This window comes from Anabrus simplex, chromosome 2 (genome assembly GCF_040414725.1).
Source record: "Anabrus simplex isolate iqAnaSimp1 chromosome 2, ASM4041472v1, whole genome shotgun sequence".
Classification (NCBI taxonomy): domain Eukaryota; kingdom Metazoa; phylum Arthropoda; class Insecta; order Orthoptera; family Tettigoniidae; genus Anabrus; species Anabrus simplex.
Window position 1 is genome coordinate 60,374,301 of NC_090266.1, and position 19,241 is coordinate 60,393,541.

Here is a 19,241-nt window from a genome sequence, read left to right on the forward strand (position 1 = left end):
TAATTGTTATCATGTGTATTTTGCTAAATAAGTGAATAAATTGCTCCTCATTGCAATTTCAATAGGAAACAGTTTCCATATCTTTTCATTGTAGTTAGTCCAATATGCCCATGGAATTTAAGTTGTCACTTCCCAGTCCTATTGTGGAGTCAAAAATTTGTATCCATGAATGAGTCGTCCCCCGTAACCTTAATTTGCATGCCCCGTTCATCCCTGTGTTCATTTGATGCGCCGATATATAATTTGATTTTCTTTATATAAATTTTTTTTATCGTTTTCGAACTGATCACCCCTGAGATAAATGGAAGTGAGCGGGTGCAATATATCCAACGACTTTGTGACTTTCTTTCTTTTTCAATCCGTTTATCCTCCAGGGTTAGTTTTTTCCCCCGGACACTGCGAGGGATCCCACCTGTACCCCCTCAAGACCAGTGTCCTGGAGAGTGAGACTTTGGGTCGGGGGGATTAAACTGGGGAGGAGGACCAGTACCTCGCGCAGGTGGCTTCACCTGCTATGATGAGCAGGGGCCTTGTGGGTGGAGGGGAGAAGATTGGTGGGGATAGACAAGGAAGAGGGATGGAAGCGGCCGTGGCCTGAAGTTACGTACAATCCCGGCATTTGCCTGGAGTAGAAGTCGGAAACCACGGAAAACCACTTTGAGTATGGCTGAGGTGGGATTCGAACTCCTCTTTACTCAGTTGACCACCCGAGGCTGAGTGGACCCCGTTCTATCCCTTGTACCACATTTCAAATTTCGTGGAAGAGCCTTTGTTGGTGTTGGCCTTCTGACCCCAACATGGCCGGCTCGATCCTGGCTCAGTCCGGTGGTATTTTATGGTGCTCAAATACGTCAGCCTCGTGTCCGTAGACTTTCTGGCACGTAAAATAACTCCTGCGGGTCTAAATTCCGGCACCTCGGCGTCTCCGAAAACCGTAGAAGTAGTTAGTGGGACGTAAAGCAAATTTACATTTACATTATTATTGAAATACTGTCACAGCGAGGTTTTCTTTAGTTTTCCGAAAGTTTACTTTTGTGGATATGTGGTGTTTCTCAAGTGACTAATGCAAGCTCAGAGCTACGTGACCCTAACCGCACGGCCAACTCGCTCGGTACTTCGAAGATTTTGATGTAGGAATCAGAAAGATGATTTGTCTGAATTTGACGAGAAGAAGAGATAGAATGACAGGACATATCTGAAGGCACGCCCAAGACTTGTGCATTTGTTTTTTAAGGGAAGTGCATGTGGCAAGAACGGTTGGGGTAGACCAAGGTATGAATATGACACGCAGTTGTAGCATGTAAGAGTTACACAGAAATGAATAGGGTACCACAGGATAGGGTCGCATGGAGAGCTGCATCAAACGAGTCTACGGACTGATGACTGTAGAAAAATATTATGTTAACAATTATGGTAACAAATTTTCGTAATTGCACTGTACTGTTTCATTTAACTTTCATTTCACAGGACTGCGGGATGGTTTAGCCGATTGGCTTAGTTGCTGGTTTTTCACCAAGGCGCCGTGGTTCGAATTCCGACCAATGCATATGGAATTTTGGAAGTAGGAGTCACTCTCCTGTCGTTCAGATTCCACGTGAATCTGGAGGTCCCAAGGCTACGATAGCGATATCAAAAGTTACATAAGATCATAAGCTTGTTTGTGAGCTCTCCCACATTTTTATCTGGCACTTTCTTCAGTCACAGAGACTCGCAGACTGAACGCTAAAAGCGTGGTCCTACAATGAAAATGTGCTGATTTATTCAGAGCAAAACAAATGTTTGCTGACTCCGGATCCTTGGCTGAATGGTCAGTACAATGGCTTTCTGTTCATAGGGCCCCCGGTTCGATGCCCGGCGGGATTACCAGGTCTGGCGAATTCCTCTTGCTCGGGGGCAGGGCGACTGTGTTCGTCTTAATACATACAACACCTCAAATTACAAATCACCGAGTGAGTTGGCCGTGCGTTTAGGGGCGCGCAGCTGTGAGGTTGCATCCGGCATATAGAGGGTTCGAGCCCCACGGTCGGCAGTCCTGAAGACGGTTTTACGTGGTTTCCCATTTTCACACCAGGCAAATGCTGGGGCTGTACCTTAATTAAGGTCACGGCCGCTTGCTTCCCATTCCTAGGCCTTTCCTATCCCATCGTCGCCATAAGACCCATCTGTGTCGGTGGGACGTAATGCCAATTCTAGAAAGAAACTTACGAATCACTACAGAAACACGCAATAATGAACGTATACCTCCAGGTGGCCGTAAAATTGGGCTTGATCCTCTTTAGTGCTGACCCCAGATAATTAGAAATAAGAAGAAGACATGTTTTCTTATTTAATTTAGTTCTCATTCAACAATCATTCCTGACATCGAGGTCCGGCTCCATGGCTAAATGGTTAGCGTGCTGGCCTTTAGTCAGAGGGTTCCGGGTTTGATTCCCGGCAGGTTCGAGGATTTTAACCACCATTGGTTAATTTCCCTGGCACGGGGGCTGGGTGATGTGTCTTCTTCCTTCACCTGCACCTGGCGATCCGAACATGTCCTCGGACACTCCCGGCACTAAAAGCCATACGCCATCGCCTTTCTTGGCATCGAGGAATCTGGAAATTTGGTCTCATGACAGCGAGTGTACGGTGTTTTGACGCTCAATCCAGCATTAAAAATTATTGGAAATGTCGGGAATCAAACCAAGGGCATTCGTAAGAAACATAGATACGCCACTCCTCTACGAGCCCGAAACATCTTACCATAACCTACGGCAAATCTTTGCTCACCGAGCAAGTTGCTCCCTGGTTTGAGTCACGTAACCAACAGCTTGCATTCTGGAGATAGTGGGTTCGAACGCCACTGTCAGCAGCCCTGAAGATGGTTGACCACGCAAATGCTGGGGCTGTACCGTAATTCAGGCTATGGTCGCTTCCTGCCCACCCCTAGCCCTTTCCTATCCCATCGTCGCTACAAGACCTACCTGTGTCGGTGTGACGTAAAGCAAGTTGTAATAAAATATTTAAAATAATCTCATAGCACAGCATCTTGTCGAGACTGATAACAGAAAGTGGAGCATCAGAGTTGGATGGGTAGTCGTTTGATAGTCAGTTAACTGAAGAAGATCTTCTCGCCAGGCTGAGTAGCTTGGACGGTAGAGAGCTGGCCTTCTGAGCCGAACTTGGCAGGCTCGCTCCTGGCTCAGTGGTGGTAGATTTACTGGGACGTAAAATAACTCGTGCGGGACTAAATTCCGGCACCTCGGCGTCTCTGAAAATCATAGAAAGGTTGTCAGTGGGATTATTATTATTATTATTATTATTATTATTATTATTATTATTATTATTATTATTATATACATCCGAATAAGCCCATTAAGACTACGCAAAGTACTTAGAGGCGTGCCCATATTTCTTTCATTCTTTTACTGTGGACTTCGTGTCTGTCTTCAGACCAGGTTGTTCGTCTTCTTCTTTGGTCTTTCCTTTTGGTCAATTTGCCATATATGAATTTTGGATCTGAAGATTACCCTGTTTTGGACATCTGCTGGTGTAATTCTTGCCTGTTTCAAATCGGTTTTAATTTCGCCATTCCATTTCATTGTGTCTGTTTTAGCCTACTCCTATTTTTATAGAATTCGACTATTTGTTTGGTAAGTCTGTCTGGATGCATTATTTTAATATGAGCGTAGAATCTTAGCCTGCGTTTTCTAATGTCACTGTGAATATTTATGTATTGTTTGATTTCCTGTCTGTCTCTATATTGGTATTGTCCGTTGGTGAGTTTCCGGCCTAGAATTTTTCGTATGATTTTGCGATCCTTTTTCTCAGTGTTTCCAATGTCTGCATTCCTGTTCAAATTTAGCGTCTCTGATCCATAAAGGCATCATTATTATTAATCTTCTTCTTACCGGACTGAGTGGCTCAGGCGGTTGAGGCGCTGGCCTTCTGACGCCAGCTTGGTTCGATCCTGGCTCAGCCTGGTGATATTTGAAGGTGCTCAAATACGTCAGCCTAGTGTCGGTAGATTTACTGGCAAGTAAAAGAACTCCTGGGGAACTAAATTCCGGCACATCGGAGTCTCAGAAAAGCGTAAAAGTAGATAGAAGGACGTAAAACAAAATAAGATTATTTTTATTAATTCGCCTCTTAAATTCCTCTTGGACATTAGCTGACTGACTGGCGTTTTTCTTTCTTGAGCCAGGACAGTGCAGCACGTGGTCATGTTGACAGTACAGCCAACTTTAGTATCAGTTTCCGAGGTCAGTGTAGAGTGCGAACTACAGGCGCGGCCACTTATTAGAATGGCCATAACAGTCAGATAACATTCGAACACATTGTCTGCTCATAATTGTCGATAAGCCGTAAGTCCAGCCCGCTCTAGTGGTGATTGAGTGAACTTGGGTCCGAAACGAGCCTAGTGTCTATTATAAGCCTGGCCGTGTAGAAGCTGGCTGCACACCCGCGCGGTCTGCGATCGCGAGTGGACTACCGTCTTCAAATTGCGTAGTGACAGACAGTGTAGTATCGCGTCAAGGCCTCCTAGACTCGTGCAACTCAGCGCTGAGCGTTGGTATGGAGATATATCGTGCGTGGCTCTGGAGGGAATGTGACAGTGCCTTGTTATCAGTGACAATCGCCACTTCAAGACGACTCGATTGCTGTTAATACAGAGGATACCGACAACTATACATTATGCCAGTTGACACACCAGGTACAGTAATAAGTGATATATCATTAAAGTGATTACATTTATACAATGAATTACACAAACTTAAGAATGACAATTACTGTGCTGACTAGTCAAATTGTTGCTTGGGAGAATGTATGTTTTTGTATAAACTTCATTGAAGTCCACCTGCGAGAGAATTCACAACTTGTTATCAACATTTGCTTACTTATTTTTTAATTATTTACTGCGTTAATCAGGTACCTAGGTAAAGGCTAACTTAACCTATCGGGGCTAGTAAGCGATGCAGCCACGCCATTTAGCATTGGTCATTGAAGAGTATACCGCAGATCTCTCTGTGTACGGAACTCACATTACACCACACGGCACATTGATGGGTTGGGTGAACTGTGACAGTGTTGATAATTAACATCCACTTGTGTGTTCGTTTGCTTTAAACGAGCAATGTTGTTATATTGTCTGAAGGATAGAATCAGTCTAATGTAGCGAGTGCTCAAGTGCATTAAACTGTGCACTCCAGGATTGAAATTAGTTGGCACACACATTTTCGCTACACATTCAGACATTCTACTCGTATTTACAGGACAGAAGGCGTGTCTTCTACTCATGTACATAAGGTAGAGGTAACAAACATCCATGTAGCAACAATGATTGCTGGTGCGAGCAGATGGGGCAAAGACTAGAAGGTGTTCGTAAGAAAGGGATAGAAGTTTAGTTCCGAATAAACACGTTGGAGGAAGCTGTGCGTTTGGGCCAGTGTGGGTGATGCGCTGCGCATGAATGTGCAGAAGGCAATTTAAAAGGCAAATAGCCGGCAGCTCTTGAAGATTATAAAAGCAGAGAGAGTCCGAGAATTCAATGGTTAATCTCTGTACTTCATGATATTTCGAGCAGAAAGTTAGAAGAAAAATAGGTCATGGTGTTAGCTGTGGATAAAGGATCGAATAGATGCGCATCTCCCTCACAGAGACTTGCAGAGGAAGCGTTGAAAGGTGTAACATTCGGGAGGTAGTGAGTTTGAATACCACTGTCGGCAGCACTGAAGACGGTTTTCCGTGGTTTCACCCATTTTCACACCAGGAGAATGCTGGGGCTGTACCTTAATTAAGGACATGGCCGCTTCCTTTCCAATCTCAGACCTTTCCCATCCTCTCATCGCCGAAATCCGTCGGTATGTCAGTGCGACATTGAACAAGTAGGAAGAAAAGTGTTGCAGTCTAATAGATTTATGTATGTCGAGTGTGTACTGCATATATTAGTTTCCTTGTCTCTGTTTGATTGCTTTTTATCATTTCTCTCGTGAACTTTTGAACCTTTTGGTGATAAAACCGTGGGTTAGTTGAGTCGCTTAACATTGATCACCCATTCATATCATTAAATTATGTTAAGTGCAGAAAAGATTGCATGCCAGTGTTCGAGGGTGAGTCCAGCGCTGCGCAATCCACAGAAACAGGTTCTGATTGCAACTGAACGCTGTGTGTCCTCACACCACAACCTTACCGCACTCCTGAAACCCCACCAAGCAGCTAAACTAAGATTCAAAAGTTAGCTTAGTTTAAATTCTTTTCATAAGGAATACGTGGTCCATGGTGTGGGTTACTGTAGTCACGTCCTAGTTCGTGAACCGTGGGCAACTGCTGAGTGGCCTAGGAAGTGATGTTTAAAATCGGAATACCAGTTGCTATGGAACAGGGGTGGGCATCTCGAACATACAACATTCTGAGTCGTGGCACTCCTTGTGCTCAGGCGGCTAGGGCTATACAATCCACCGGGTGTCCCTAACCCGTTAGAGGAGAGATCCTCACAGGGATTATGTGTAAGTAAGGGTGGCATTCTGCTTCACAAAATCTTTCCCGAGCACGCTCAGAATGTTTTGTTACAATTTGCTTTCCGTCGTACCGACAGAGATAGGTCTTATAGCGACGATGGGATAGGAAAGGGATAGGAGTTGGAAGGAAGCGGCCGTGGCCTTAATTAAGGTACATCCCCAGCATTTGCCTGGTATGAAAATGGGAAACCACGGGAAACCTCCTTCAGGGCTGCCGATAGTTTGGTTCGAACCCTCTATCTCCCGGATGCAAGCTCACAGCCGTGCTCCCCTAACCTCACGGCAAACTTGCCCGGTCAGAATGTTTTAAGCAAGCCTCGGACCTATGGGAATGACGGAGTCACACTTACATTTGACAGGTGACGGGCTCCTTGGAAACAACTTGGCGAAGGAAATGGAATTCGATGGGGAGCTGTCAATATTAACAGGCCTTGTGGGGAAATGAAGTAGAATGAGCTGAGTCGGTAAACAGGATGCGTCTGGATGTGTTAGGAGTTAATGATATTCGAGTAAGTAGAAATAAAGAGGAGGAGACAGGGGATTATACATTGTGTTAGGTGTTAAAAGGACAACGTCAAAGAATTGAGTAGGGCTGTTCCTCAGGAATACTATTGCACGCAATATAGCTCCTGTTAGGCACGTAAATAAACTAATGATGTGGGTAGATTTAGCTGTTGTAGGAATTAGGTTGAGAATCGTCTCAGTGTATTCACCATGTGAGGGTGCAGATGAGGACGAAGTGGAAAAGTTTTGTGAAGCACTGAGTGCCATCGTAGTTAGGGTGAACACCAAGGATAGAATAGTGCTAATGGGCGCTTTCAATGCGAGAGTTGGAAAGAGAACTGAAGGGTGTGAGAAGGTGGTGAGTAGACGTTGGGAAGATATGGGAGCTAATAGGACGTCGGCATTAGTGTGGGATTAGCAGATACGAATTTGTTCTTCAAGCATAAGGATACACACGGTAGGGTAACGGCACCAGATCCATAGTAGACTATGACATCACAGATTCTGAATTCAAGAATCCAGGAAATCTGTTACGAATATTCGGGTATTCCAGGAATGTGTCGATGATGCCGACCCCTAGTGAACTAAATATCACTACGCCTACGACAGAGAAAATGAAATCATTCTGCAGACAATTGAGGGTAGAGAATCTCCAGGATGAGGAATTAGAAGTACATGGATATGATTAGTGTAACGTTCCAAAGAATAGACAGTAAGTACTTTCAGGATTATAGAAAGATAATGGTGGCATAGAGGATGCCGTAGTAGAAAGAGCAAGGAAATGTGTAAGAACTACAGTGTGTAAAGGTGGGAAAAAGTAAGCAGCTTCGTAGAATTAAGTCACGACATCGTGTGAATGTACCAAGTAGACATATCGCAAATTGCTCCAAACGAGAACTGGTGCAAATTGGAAACCATACGCAGGTTACGGAATCAGGGCGAAACAAATCACTGTAGGGTCGTAGGAAGTTTTCCATAATAACATAGAAAGGTTTGGTAAAGTGGCAAGGAAACATTTCCGGATCTTAGAAAGGGAGGGAAAAAGTAAATTAAATGCTTTTTTAGTAAATCAGGTGAACTATTATTAGGTCCCAGGGAGTCACTGGGGAGATAGAAGGAATATTTTTAAAATCATCTGCGTAAAACGAAAAACTTCCGTTGCGGCCGCGATCAACCGAGTTCATAGTGGGGGCGGGGGAGAAGAATTACGATGGCAGTGAAATTACGCTCAAGTTATTGGAAAGGGTGGTAAATAAAGTATTATCGCAAAGCAGCGGAAATGGATGAAATTAGTCCTGAAATGGTGCAATATAGTCCGCAGGCAGGAATGAAATGGCTTAGTGGAGTACTGGGATTAGCGTGGAATCTTTAACACGCCTTCATTTTTTTTCTAATGGTTTTACGTCGCACCGACACAGACAGGGACGATGCGATAGAAAGGCATTGGAGTTGGAAGGAAGCGGCCGTGGCCTTAATTAAGGTACAGTCCCAGCATATTTGCCTGGTGTGAAAATGGGAAACCACGGAAAACCATCTTCAGGGCTGCCGACAGTGGGGTTCGAACCCACTATCTCCCGGATGCAAGCTCACAGCTGCGCGATCCTAACCGCACGGCCACCTCGTCCGGTAACACCTTCTCACTGGACGAATTGCTCCTACCTACAAGCAAGGGAACAGGAAGAATTGCAACGACTGTCGAAGTATTACATTGTACAGTATACCAGGCAAGGTGTTCGCTGGTATTTTGGAAAAGGATTGCGATGAATGGTTGAGAGTAATTTGGAAGAATATCAACGTGATTCAGACCACAGAGGGTCTATCACGGCCAGAAATTCAGCGGCAAGTAAGTTAATTCAGAAATGCTACGAGAAGAAATTGATAGTTATATATATGTTTCGTAGGTCGCAGAAGGTCCGCCTCTGTGATGTAGTGGTTAGTGTGATTAGCTCTGTCTCCGCCCCCCCCCCCCTCCCGGGAGCCTAGGGTTCGATTCCTGGCTCTGCACTGACATTTGAAAAGTGGTACGAGGGCTGGAATGGGGTCCACTCAGTCTCGGGAGGTCAACTGAGTAAAGGGGGTTCGATTCCCTCCTTAGCTATCCTCGAAGTGGTTTTCCGTGGTTTCCCACTTCTCCTCCGGGCAAATGCGGGGATGGTACCTAACTAGAGGCCACGGCCGCCTCCTTCCCTCTTCCTTGTCTATCCCTTCCGTCTTCACATCCCAGGTTCCTGTTCAGCATAGCAGGTGAGGCCGCATGGACGGGGTACTGGTCCTCCTGTCCGGTTGTATCCCCCGACCCAAAGTCTCACCCTCGAGGACACTTCCCTTGAGGCTGGAGGTGGGATCCCTCACCGAGTCCGAGGGGAAAAGCAACCTTGGACGGTAAACGGATTGAGACAGACAGAAAGAAAGAAAGAAAGAAAGAAAGAAAGAAAGAAAGAAAGAAAGAAAGAAAGAAACATTTTTTGCAACTTGCTTTACGTCGCACCGACACAGGTAGGTTCTATGGCGACGATGGGGCAGGATAGGGCTAGGAGTGGGAAGGAAGCGGTCGTGGCCTTAATTAAGGTACAACACCGGCATTTGCCTGGTGTCAAAATGGGAAACCACGGAAAACCATCTTCAGGGCTGCCAACAGTGGGATTCGAACCCACTGTCTCCCGAATAGTGGATACTGGCCGCACTTAAGCCAGTGGCGAAGCGTGAACTAAGTAAGGAAGTAAGGGGGGAGACAGAGATTTTTTAAAATTTAAACTGAAAAATCCACAGCCTGTTTCCAGTCATTCGACCGGGTCAGGAATGGAATGAATGAAGCCCCATCTAGCGGCGAGGAGAGGAAATGCGCAGACTGCCGAAGCCTGTCGCACTCCTCTGGGACAATGATAAATGACTGACAGATGAGATGAAATGTTAATGGATAGTGTTGCTGGAGTGAAAAATGACAGTGTAAACCGGAGTATCCGGAGAAAAACCTGTCCCGCCTCCGCTTTGTCTAGCACAAATCTCGCATGGAGTGACCGGGATTTGAACCACGGTATGCAGCGGTGAGAGGCCGGCGCGTTGCCGCCTGAGCTACGGAAGGTCTTTTTTATTTAAATTTAAAGTATTTAACATATTAATTATATGGAATTTTGTTTTCGAGGTATAGAGATCTGTATTCAGTATTATATTAATGACTCTGAAAGTAAAAGACAAATCCTATAACAACCTATAACCCTACGTGCACTCGTTTAATTTAAAATGTAGACTAAATAGGCAGCGGGAGTTGACATATAGCAACATACTTTTAGAATAAAAATAGCAATATATTTCATTGTTATGTAGATTTAATAGGAGAAATAAGAAATTTAAAAAAATAGTAGTAGCAGCAGTTCGTAGTAGTTAATAGTATTATAAATGAATTCAATCCGCCTGACCTTCATTTCCGAAAATATATCTATTACTCTCGTCTTGCTAAGATGCCACAGCAGTTCCTTCTCTATAGCTAGAGTTCCCAAGTTAGACTCTGGTTGGTCATCGAATTCCTTAAATATGTTTTAATTCGTTTGAAGGCACTCATAGCGCATTCACTAGAAACTGACGTTAACGAAATATACAGCATAAAGTTAAGCAGTTTTGTTATTTCCGTATGCACGCTCTGGAGTTCATTATTAAGAATGTAAGTCAATAGTTGTTGGGGTTATAACACCGTAACTAATATTGGCGGGCAAGGAAATGCATATACTTGAAGGGTCTTGGTGCTGTCGTTCATTCATTTGGTGTAAGTTTGCCATACTTCGTATTTGAATATTATTATTTTATTTTTAGACGTGTCTTACAATAAAGTCAATTCAAATTAATTACATTAAAAGCACGTCTGAGATGGTAGCCAATAAAACACCTTTATAACTGAGATCCAAATACTAGCCAATGAGAGCAAGGAGAGACGCTGGTAAGTCTGTCTACTGGGCGAAGAAATCTCGCTATAGAAAATCATAGTCCCAGAGCCAGCACCTACAGATAGCGTTAGTGTTGCTCTGTCTGAAAGCTTTGAAAATCAAAGGGAACACACAGAATCGACAGCGTCTACTTTGGCCTACGTGCTTCGTGTAACGGACGATCCCTAGCATTGCTGAAGTGAGTCGAAAATAAGTAAAGCGGGGAATACAATAATGTCACGAATGGGGAAATAATTAATGTTCTAAAACATAATTGAATTTAGTTGACAACATTTCGTTCACGAAATGTTAAGGGTACAGGCTGTCTGCAGGTATGGAGCTCGGTAAAGAGGATTGGCCTGAGTTTACAGAAAACATAACATCAAAATGAGCGTTTCCAAGACTAAAGTCCTTGTTTTTTCTCGAGTGTCCGAAGACGAGGCCCTACATAAAATGGTAGGGTTTTTGCCTTTTTCGATGCTTTTTGGCTTCGTTTCTTTTTTAGCCGTCGTTTAGTTCTTAACGGATATGAGTAAAGGAGTGGAATCGGAGGTAAGGCTTTTTGCGGATGATGTTATTCTCTATAGAGTGATAAATAAGTTACAAGATTGTGAGCAACTGCAACGTGACCTCGAAAATGTTGTGAGATGGACAGCAGGCAATGATATGTTGATAAACGGGGTTAAAAGTCAGGTTGTGAGTTTCACAAATAGGAAAAGTCCTCTCAGTTTTAATTACTACGTTGATGGGGTGAAAGTTCCTCTTGGGGATCATTGTAAGTATTTAGGTGTTAATATAAGGAAAGATCTTCATTGGGGTAATCACATAAATGGGATTGTAAATAAAGGGTACAGATCTCTGCACATGGTTATGAGGGTGTTTAGGGGTTGTAGTAAGGATGTAAAGGAGAGGGCATATAAGTCTCTGGTAAGACCCCACCTAGAGTATGGTTCCAGTGTATGAGACCCTCACCAGGATTACCTGATTCAAGAACTGGAAAACATCCAAAGAAAAGCAGCTCGATTTGTTCTGGGTGATTTCCGACAAAAGAGTAGCGTTACAAAAATGTTGCAAAGTTTGGGTTGGGAAGAATTGAGAGAAAGAAGTAGAGCTGCTCGACTAAGGGGTATGTTCCGAGCTGTCAGCGGAGAGATGGCGTGGAATGACATTAGTAGACGAATAAGTTTGAATGGCGTTTATAAAAGTAGGAAAGATCACAATATGAAGATAAAGTTGGAATTCAAGAGGACAAATTGGGGCAAATATTCATTTATAGGAAGGGGAGTTAGGGATTGGAATAACTTACCAGGGGAGACGTTCAATAAATTTCCAATTTCTCTGAAATCATTTAGGAAAAGGCTAGGAAAGCAACAGATAGGGAATCTGCCACCTGGGCGACTGACCTAAATGCAGATCTTGATTGATTGCTTGATTGCTTGATTGATTGATTGATTGATTGATTGATTGATTGATTGATTGATTGATTGATTGATTGATTGATTGATTGATTGATTGGATTTTTAACAACTTCGCCTTCTTTCGAATCCATTTGTACTGCCCATTCTCAACTCGAATCATCCATCACCTCTTTTCTTTTCTCGAGTTTCACATCTGAAATGAGAGAAAATGAAATGAATATGAAACTAATGCTTGAAAAAATCCAAGGGCAACAATTATGTGCAAGACAAGTGAAATATTGAAAGGAGAAAATTTTGATGTGAGTGTTTATTGATTTTACTTGATTCAAGTATGAACTCTTAACATCCGTTGATGTGAAGGGAATTTCCTCGATGTTTCGCAATGTACCGTCTGTAAACCGACGATCCTCGACACTTACGAACCTGGAGATGATTATTGTGATATGCTGCAAAGCCAACTGAGGTAACGTAAGTTTCGGAAATCCTAGTGTGGTTAAGCCAATATTATTTCAGTCATACTAATTTCAGTTTATATCGCCGGGTTCACCGAATTCATTCTAGGTGAAAAAAATATTTCATTTTAAATTCTGTAAGTACTATTTTAACAAACAGGGAATTCCTTTTTAAAACTATGTTAATCTAAATATAGAGACTGTCTGAAAGATGAAGTATTTCACTGATATACTCTTGCACTGTATGTAGAGCCCTGCATGGGTGCGGATTATCCGCGGATATTCGCGAAGTGATTGTCTTGGCGGATGCTAACTGTATGGCTGTACGGATAATTTTGCTGATAATTTCTAAATAATGAAGTTTATTGATTTTCACTCAGGAATACTCTTACCTTTGCTTGTGGTTAGGCGACCCTTCACAGTGGTATGGTAGGACGATGGTCTATAAAGGGCACTCAGACCATAAAGCGGTAAATCTGACCCAAGCCTAACTGTAAGGAACACAGGTCAATACGTCCGTAGTTATCGTAAGAGAATATCCCTCATAAACCTGTGACTGTAGGGGTTCCGGTGCCACGTGTCAGGCCTGTGTTAATATGTTAACAGATCTGTCAGTTTTAATATCTTGGGTGTAATATACTGTAATTCATTATTTACAATGTACGCGGATAAGCATTTGCAAATGCGGATACTATTTTGTATATCCGCGGAGGGCTCTAACTATATCCTGCATACCACCAGAATTTAGCATTTTTAAACATTATATTCCTTTATTAAAAATGTAATTAAAACTAAAATTAAGAATTAATTTTGGTCACATTTTACGTCGTTTTTTCCTAGTTTTAAGTCCTTTTTAGGTAATTTTTAGATCTTCAACTTCCGAGCCCTTGTGATGACAGTAGGGCATGAACTTCAGAGGTTTGAATGCCAACCCAAGATTTCAAAACTGGAACATGTGGATCATTTCAGTATTTTGGATGTGTATTCTCCCAGGATTGAGCCTCCGTGGCTCAGGCGGCAGCGCGCCGGCCTCTCACCACTGGATTCCGTGGTTCAAGTCCCGGTCACTCCATGTGAGATTTGTGCTGGACAAAGCGGAGGCGGGACAGGTTTTCCTCCGGGTACTCCGGTTTTCCCTGTCATCTTTCATTCCAGCAACACTCTCCAATATCATTTCATCTGTCAGTCATTATTCATTGCTCCAGAGGCGTGCGACAGGCTTCGGCAGCCGGCACAATTCCCATCCTTGCCGCTAGATGGGGACTTCATTCATTACATTCCTGACCCAGTCGAATGACTGGAAACAGGCCATGGATTTTCATTCTCCCAGGATGGTAGTATAGTGAGTGGGAGTGAGTCAAGGTGAAGAAGTGTGCTCGCAGTTGCGATCAACAGCATTCTGTAAGAGGAACTGAGCACTCGGGCTGCACGGGAGTAGTTGCTGCGTGGAGTCAGGATATGTACGTACTGAGAACGACTGCCGGAACAAACAAGTGGGAACAATGGCAGGAGTGTATGTGGAATGAGGAGATAAAGGCTACCTTTTAAATGATTTCAGTGGAGAAAGTTGTACGTATAAACCAGCTTCTGAGGCGCGGTCATGTGAGGCGAATGGAGGAGGAGACGTTAAATAGGAGACTCAGCCATGGAGGGTAAGAGAAGTAGAGGGAGGTCACGGCAACGATGTTTAGATTCAGTAGCTAATGATTTAATGAGCAGAGATGCGGAACTAGGGATTTCACTTATCTAGTTGCAAGTAGAGGATGGTGGAGGTGCATGGTTAAATCACAGAAGTTTACAGACTGAACTTTGAAAGGCATTACATATACACGTACGTACATACATACATACATACATACATACATACATACATACATATATACATACATAAATACGTCTTCGTTATAGACTGTCATGCCTTTCAGCTTTCAGTCTGTAAGCCTCTGTGATTTTACTAAACTGCGCCACAATCCTCTATTTGTTACCAGACCTGTGACCTCGCTTAGTTCTGTATCTCTTATCATTAAATCGTTAGAAACTGGGTCTAACTATCGTGGTCTTGGTCTCCTCCTACCCCTCTTACCCTCTGTATCAGAGTCCATTATCCTCCTAGGTAATCTATCCTTCTCCATTCGCCTCAGGTGACCCCACAACCAAAGTGTATGCGCACAGCCTCATCCATTGAGTTCATTCCTAACTTAGCCTTTATCTTCTCATTCCGAGTACCCTCCTGCCATTGTTCCCACCTGGTTGTACCAGCGATGATTCTCGCTACTTTAATATCTGTTACTTCTAAATTAAGAATAATACATCCTGAGTCCAGCTAACTTCCACTCCCATAAAGCAAAGTTGGTCTGAAAACTGACCGATGTAAATTTACGTTTCGTCCGGGAGATGACTCTTTTCTTACAAAATATTGTTGATCGCAACTGCGAGTTCACTGCATTAGCTTTGTTGCACCTGGATTCAATTTCACTTACTATATTACCATCCTTGGAGAATACACAAACTTGAAATTATCTGCCTTTTCCAGATTTGTATTCCCAACCTGGCATTCAATTTTCTTAGATTTCTTACCTACTAACATCACTATAGTCTTCCAGAAGCTAATTTTCATATCGTACTCATTACAGCTATTCTCAAGTTCCAAGATATTAGATTGCAGGCTTTCGACACAATCTGCCATTAAGAACAAGTAGTCAGCATAGGCCAGACTGCTTACTACATTTCCACCAAACTGAATCCCTCCTTGTCACTTTCTACCTTTCAGTAGATCCTTGTAAACTACGAGCAACGAATGTAAAAGTGGACAGCCTTGTCTAACACCTGTAAGTACCTTGAACCAATAACTCATTCTAGCATAAATTATTTGCAGCCCAAATGTCAGCATAAATGCCTTTGATTGATTTTAAGACTATACCCTTAACCCCATTGTCTCCCAGTGCGACTGATACTTTTTCCCCTTGGTACTCTGTCATACGCCTTTTCCAGATCTACGAAACATAAAACTGTCTATTCCTCTCGTAGCATTTTTCAGTTACCTGGCGCATACCGAAAATCTGATTCTAACCACCGCTCTGTGGTCTAAAACCACACTGGTTTCCATCCAACATACTTTCAACCACTGATCGCACCGTCCCTTCCAAAATGCCAGTAAACATCTTGCCTGGTACTGATCAATGAAATAACTTACTTCTAGTTGTTGCAATCGAAAATAATAGTAATAATAATAATAATAATAATAATAATAATAATAATAATAATTGCCGTACGTGTTACTAACTATATGTGGACGAGGTGTGCCAGTATAGGAAAATAGTAAAGCGCTATAGCAATCCGCCCTAACGTGCCTTGCGTAGCGTTTGCCCTCACTTGTTCCCTCTGTACTCGCCCCTTTTAGTGTCACAGCTATTCCCCTTCTTCAGTGACCTCCATCCTTCTTTGTGTACAGTGGCATATCATTAGCCTCTAATTGTACGTCCTATATATTTCTAACTATTTAGAATAAATAATTATCCTTTGTCACTTCAGGATTTCAGGCCAATAAGCTAAATGAACCTCGAGGTCACAGCAGCTGGTGTGTTAAGGCTAACAATACGATCTTCAGCTTCTTGCTGCGTCTTTCACGTATTATCTCAAATGATTTTGTATTGTTTTGCCAGTTACGTTCTCTTGTCAACCGCGAGGTGCTTGTTGTTGTGAGCAGTTAGCAGAGGTTGCCAATCCTGTGGTAGAACTCTCTTATGTTTTGCGACTGACCCACAGGTGTTGTTAAAACAGAGTGTTTCAGTCAGTCAGTCAACACGTGATAAAATTCCGAATAAATTTAAACCATCCACCTCTGTGGTGTAGTGGTTAGTGTGATTAGCTGTCATCCCCCAGAACCACGGGTTCGATTCTCGGCTCTGCCACGAAATTTAAAAACAGTACGAGGGCTGGAACGGTGTCCACTCTCTCCAGTTGTATTCCCGACCAAATGTCTCACGCTCCAGGACACTGCCCTTGAGGTGGTAGAGGTGGGATTCCTCACGCGTCGGGGGGAAAACCAACCCTGGAGGTAAACGGATTGAATAATAATAATAATAATAATAATAATAATAATAATAATAATAATAATAATAATAATAATAATAATAATAATAATCCGCCTCTGTGGTGTAGTGGTTAGCGTGATTAGCTGCCACCCCCGGAGGTCCGGGTTCGATTCCCGGCTCTGCCACGAAATTTGAAAAGTGGTACGAGGGCTGGAACGGGGTCCACTCAGCCTCGGGAGGTCAACTGAGTAGAGGTGGGTTCGATTCCCGCCTCAGCCATCCTCGAAGTGGTTTTCCGTGGTTTCCCACTTCTCCTCCAGGCGAATGCCGGGATGGTACCTCACTTAAGGCCACGGCCGCTTCCTTCCCTCCTCCTTGCCTATCCCTTCCATTCTTCCCATCCCTCCACAAGGCCCCTGTTCAGCATAGCAGGTGAGGCCGCCTGGGCGAGGTACTGGTCATACTCCCCAGTTGTATCCCCCGACCAAGAGTCTGAAGCTCCAGGACACTGCCTTTGAGGCGGTAGAGGTGGGATCCCTCGCTAAGTCCGGGGGAAAAACCGAACCTGGAGGGTAAACAGATGATGATGATGATGATGATGATGATAATGATAATAATAATAATAATAATAATAATAATAATAATAATAATAATAATACCGGGCTAGTTGGCCGTGCGGTTAGAGCGCGCGGCTGTGAGCTTGCATCCGGGAGATAGTGGGTTCGAATCCCACTGTCGGCAGCCCTGAAGATGGTTTCCCATTTTCACACCAGGCAAATGCTGGGGCTGTACCTTAATTAAAGCCACGGCCGCTTCCTTCCAACTCCTTGGCTTTTCCTATCCCATCGTCGCCATAAGACCTATGTGTGTCAGTGCGACGTAAAGCCAAGCAAAAAAGCGATAATAATAATAATAATAATAATAATAATAATAAAGAAAACAGGATAAAATCAACATATGGCACGGAATTCGCCCTCGGGATCCCACAGGTGTGGGGAAAAGCGGTAGAAAAAGAGTACGATACGCTAGGAAGGCAAACATTTTGCTTGGAAACATAAACTTGGCTATTTGAGACGCTGGTTATACTGTCACAAGAATAGCGGTGTCGACACTCAGCAATGCCCATTCAGGCTTAGAATTCTAAGAAAATACCGCCAATCATTTTACCAGCTGAACGCGTGGCTGGCAGTTCAGTGTAATGGAGGCTCCAATGCAAGATGAAATTAAGTCCATTTCCCACATATTTCAGGAGATAAAAATACACGTTTTACACACTCTAAAACTTGTTATTTTTGAAATAAAATTAACGATAAGACAAGTAGAAGATAGTCAACACAATATAAATAATCGTATCATTTGTATTTATTTTAAAAGACATTAATTTTGACTTATTTACTTTATACATTGGCTTAGGATATTTATACATTTTAATAAATTGTATTCAAAATTGCAATCAAGCAATAGTGCTCTATTTAACTGAGACATGTATCTCAAGTTTTTATTCACTCATATTCATCATAATCCTCGTTCGAGTTTAATGTTGCAGGTGGAATTGTTCTATAAAACCCGAAGTGTTCCTGAGAAACGAACTGTAGCAGATGATGGATGTCATTAAGCTTTGCCTGTTCAATCGAGATAAGTCCATCGTATTTATGCTTGGGATAGATTATGGTGCAAACCTTCCTTGCGCTTCCCTTATATAAATAGAATTATTTTTCAGGCCCCAAGTAATGCTTGGCGACAGATTTCTCCTACAGATGATTTCAAGAATGGAGTAAAAACTACTTTTTAATTATAAAGGACGGTAGTGCTAATGAGATACAGACAGCATGAATACAAAATGTTAAAATAAGTTGATCTTTGAAGGATAGCTGACGTGCAGGTTCAAGTACTCGAACGCACTCTTTTAAGTGAAAGGCTGAGCGACTGCAGAATTGAATGGTATGGACAGAGTCTTGGGTAAGGAGTACAAGATGAAAATAAATAAGTTCAAGACAAAAGTAATGGAGTGCATTCGACCAAAAGCAGGTGACGCAGAAAATATTGGATTAGGAAATGAAGTCTTAAAGGAAGTAGATGAATATTGTTACTTGGGTAGTAAAATAACTAACGATTGCAGAAGTAACGAGGACATAAAATGCAGACTAGCACAAGCAAAGAAGGCCTTTCTAAAGAAAGGAAACTTGCTCACTTCGAGCAATGATACAGTAAATAGAATGATTTTTTGAAACTTTTCGTCTGGAGCGTGGCATTGTATGAAAGTAAAACATGGACCATAACTAATTCAGAAACAAAGAGAATAGAAGCTTTTGAAATATGGTGTTACAGAAGAATGTTGAAGGTGAGATGGATAGATCGAATCACAAATGAAGAGATACTGAATTGAATTAGTGAGATAACTATTTGGCTAAATTTGACGAGA

The 19,241-nt window shown here is 42.8% G+C and overlaps 1 protein-coding gene across 1 annotated transcript in view; it reads left to right on the top strand.

Annotated features, from left to right (window-relative positions):
* The first annotated feature begins 4,418 nt into the window (after positions 1–4,418).
* Positions 4,419–19,241, top strand: part of LOC136863865 (uncharacterized) — a 299,485-nt gene continuing 284,662 nt past the window's right edge. Inside the window, exon 1 of the mRNA XM_067140225.2 lies at positions 4,419–4,690. Coding sequence (XP_066996326.1) covers positions 4,672–4,690 — 19 coding nt within the window. The 5' untranslated portion in view covers positions 4,419–4,671. The remainder of the gene's footprint in view (positions 4,691–19,241) is intronic.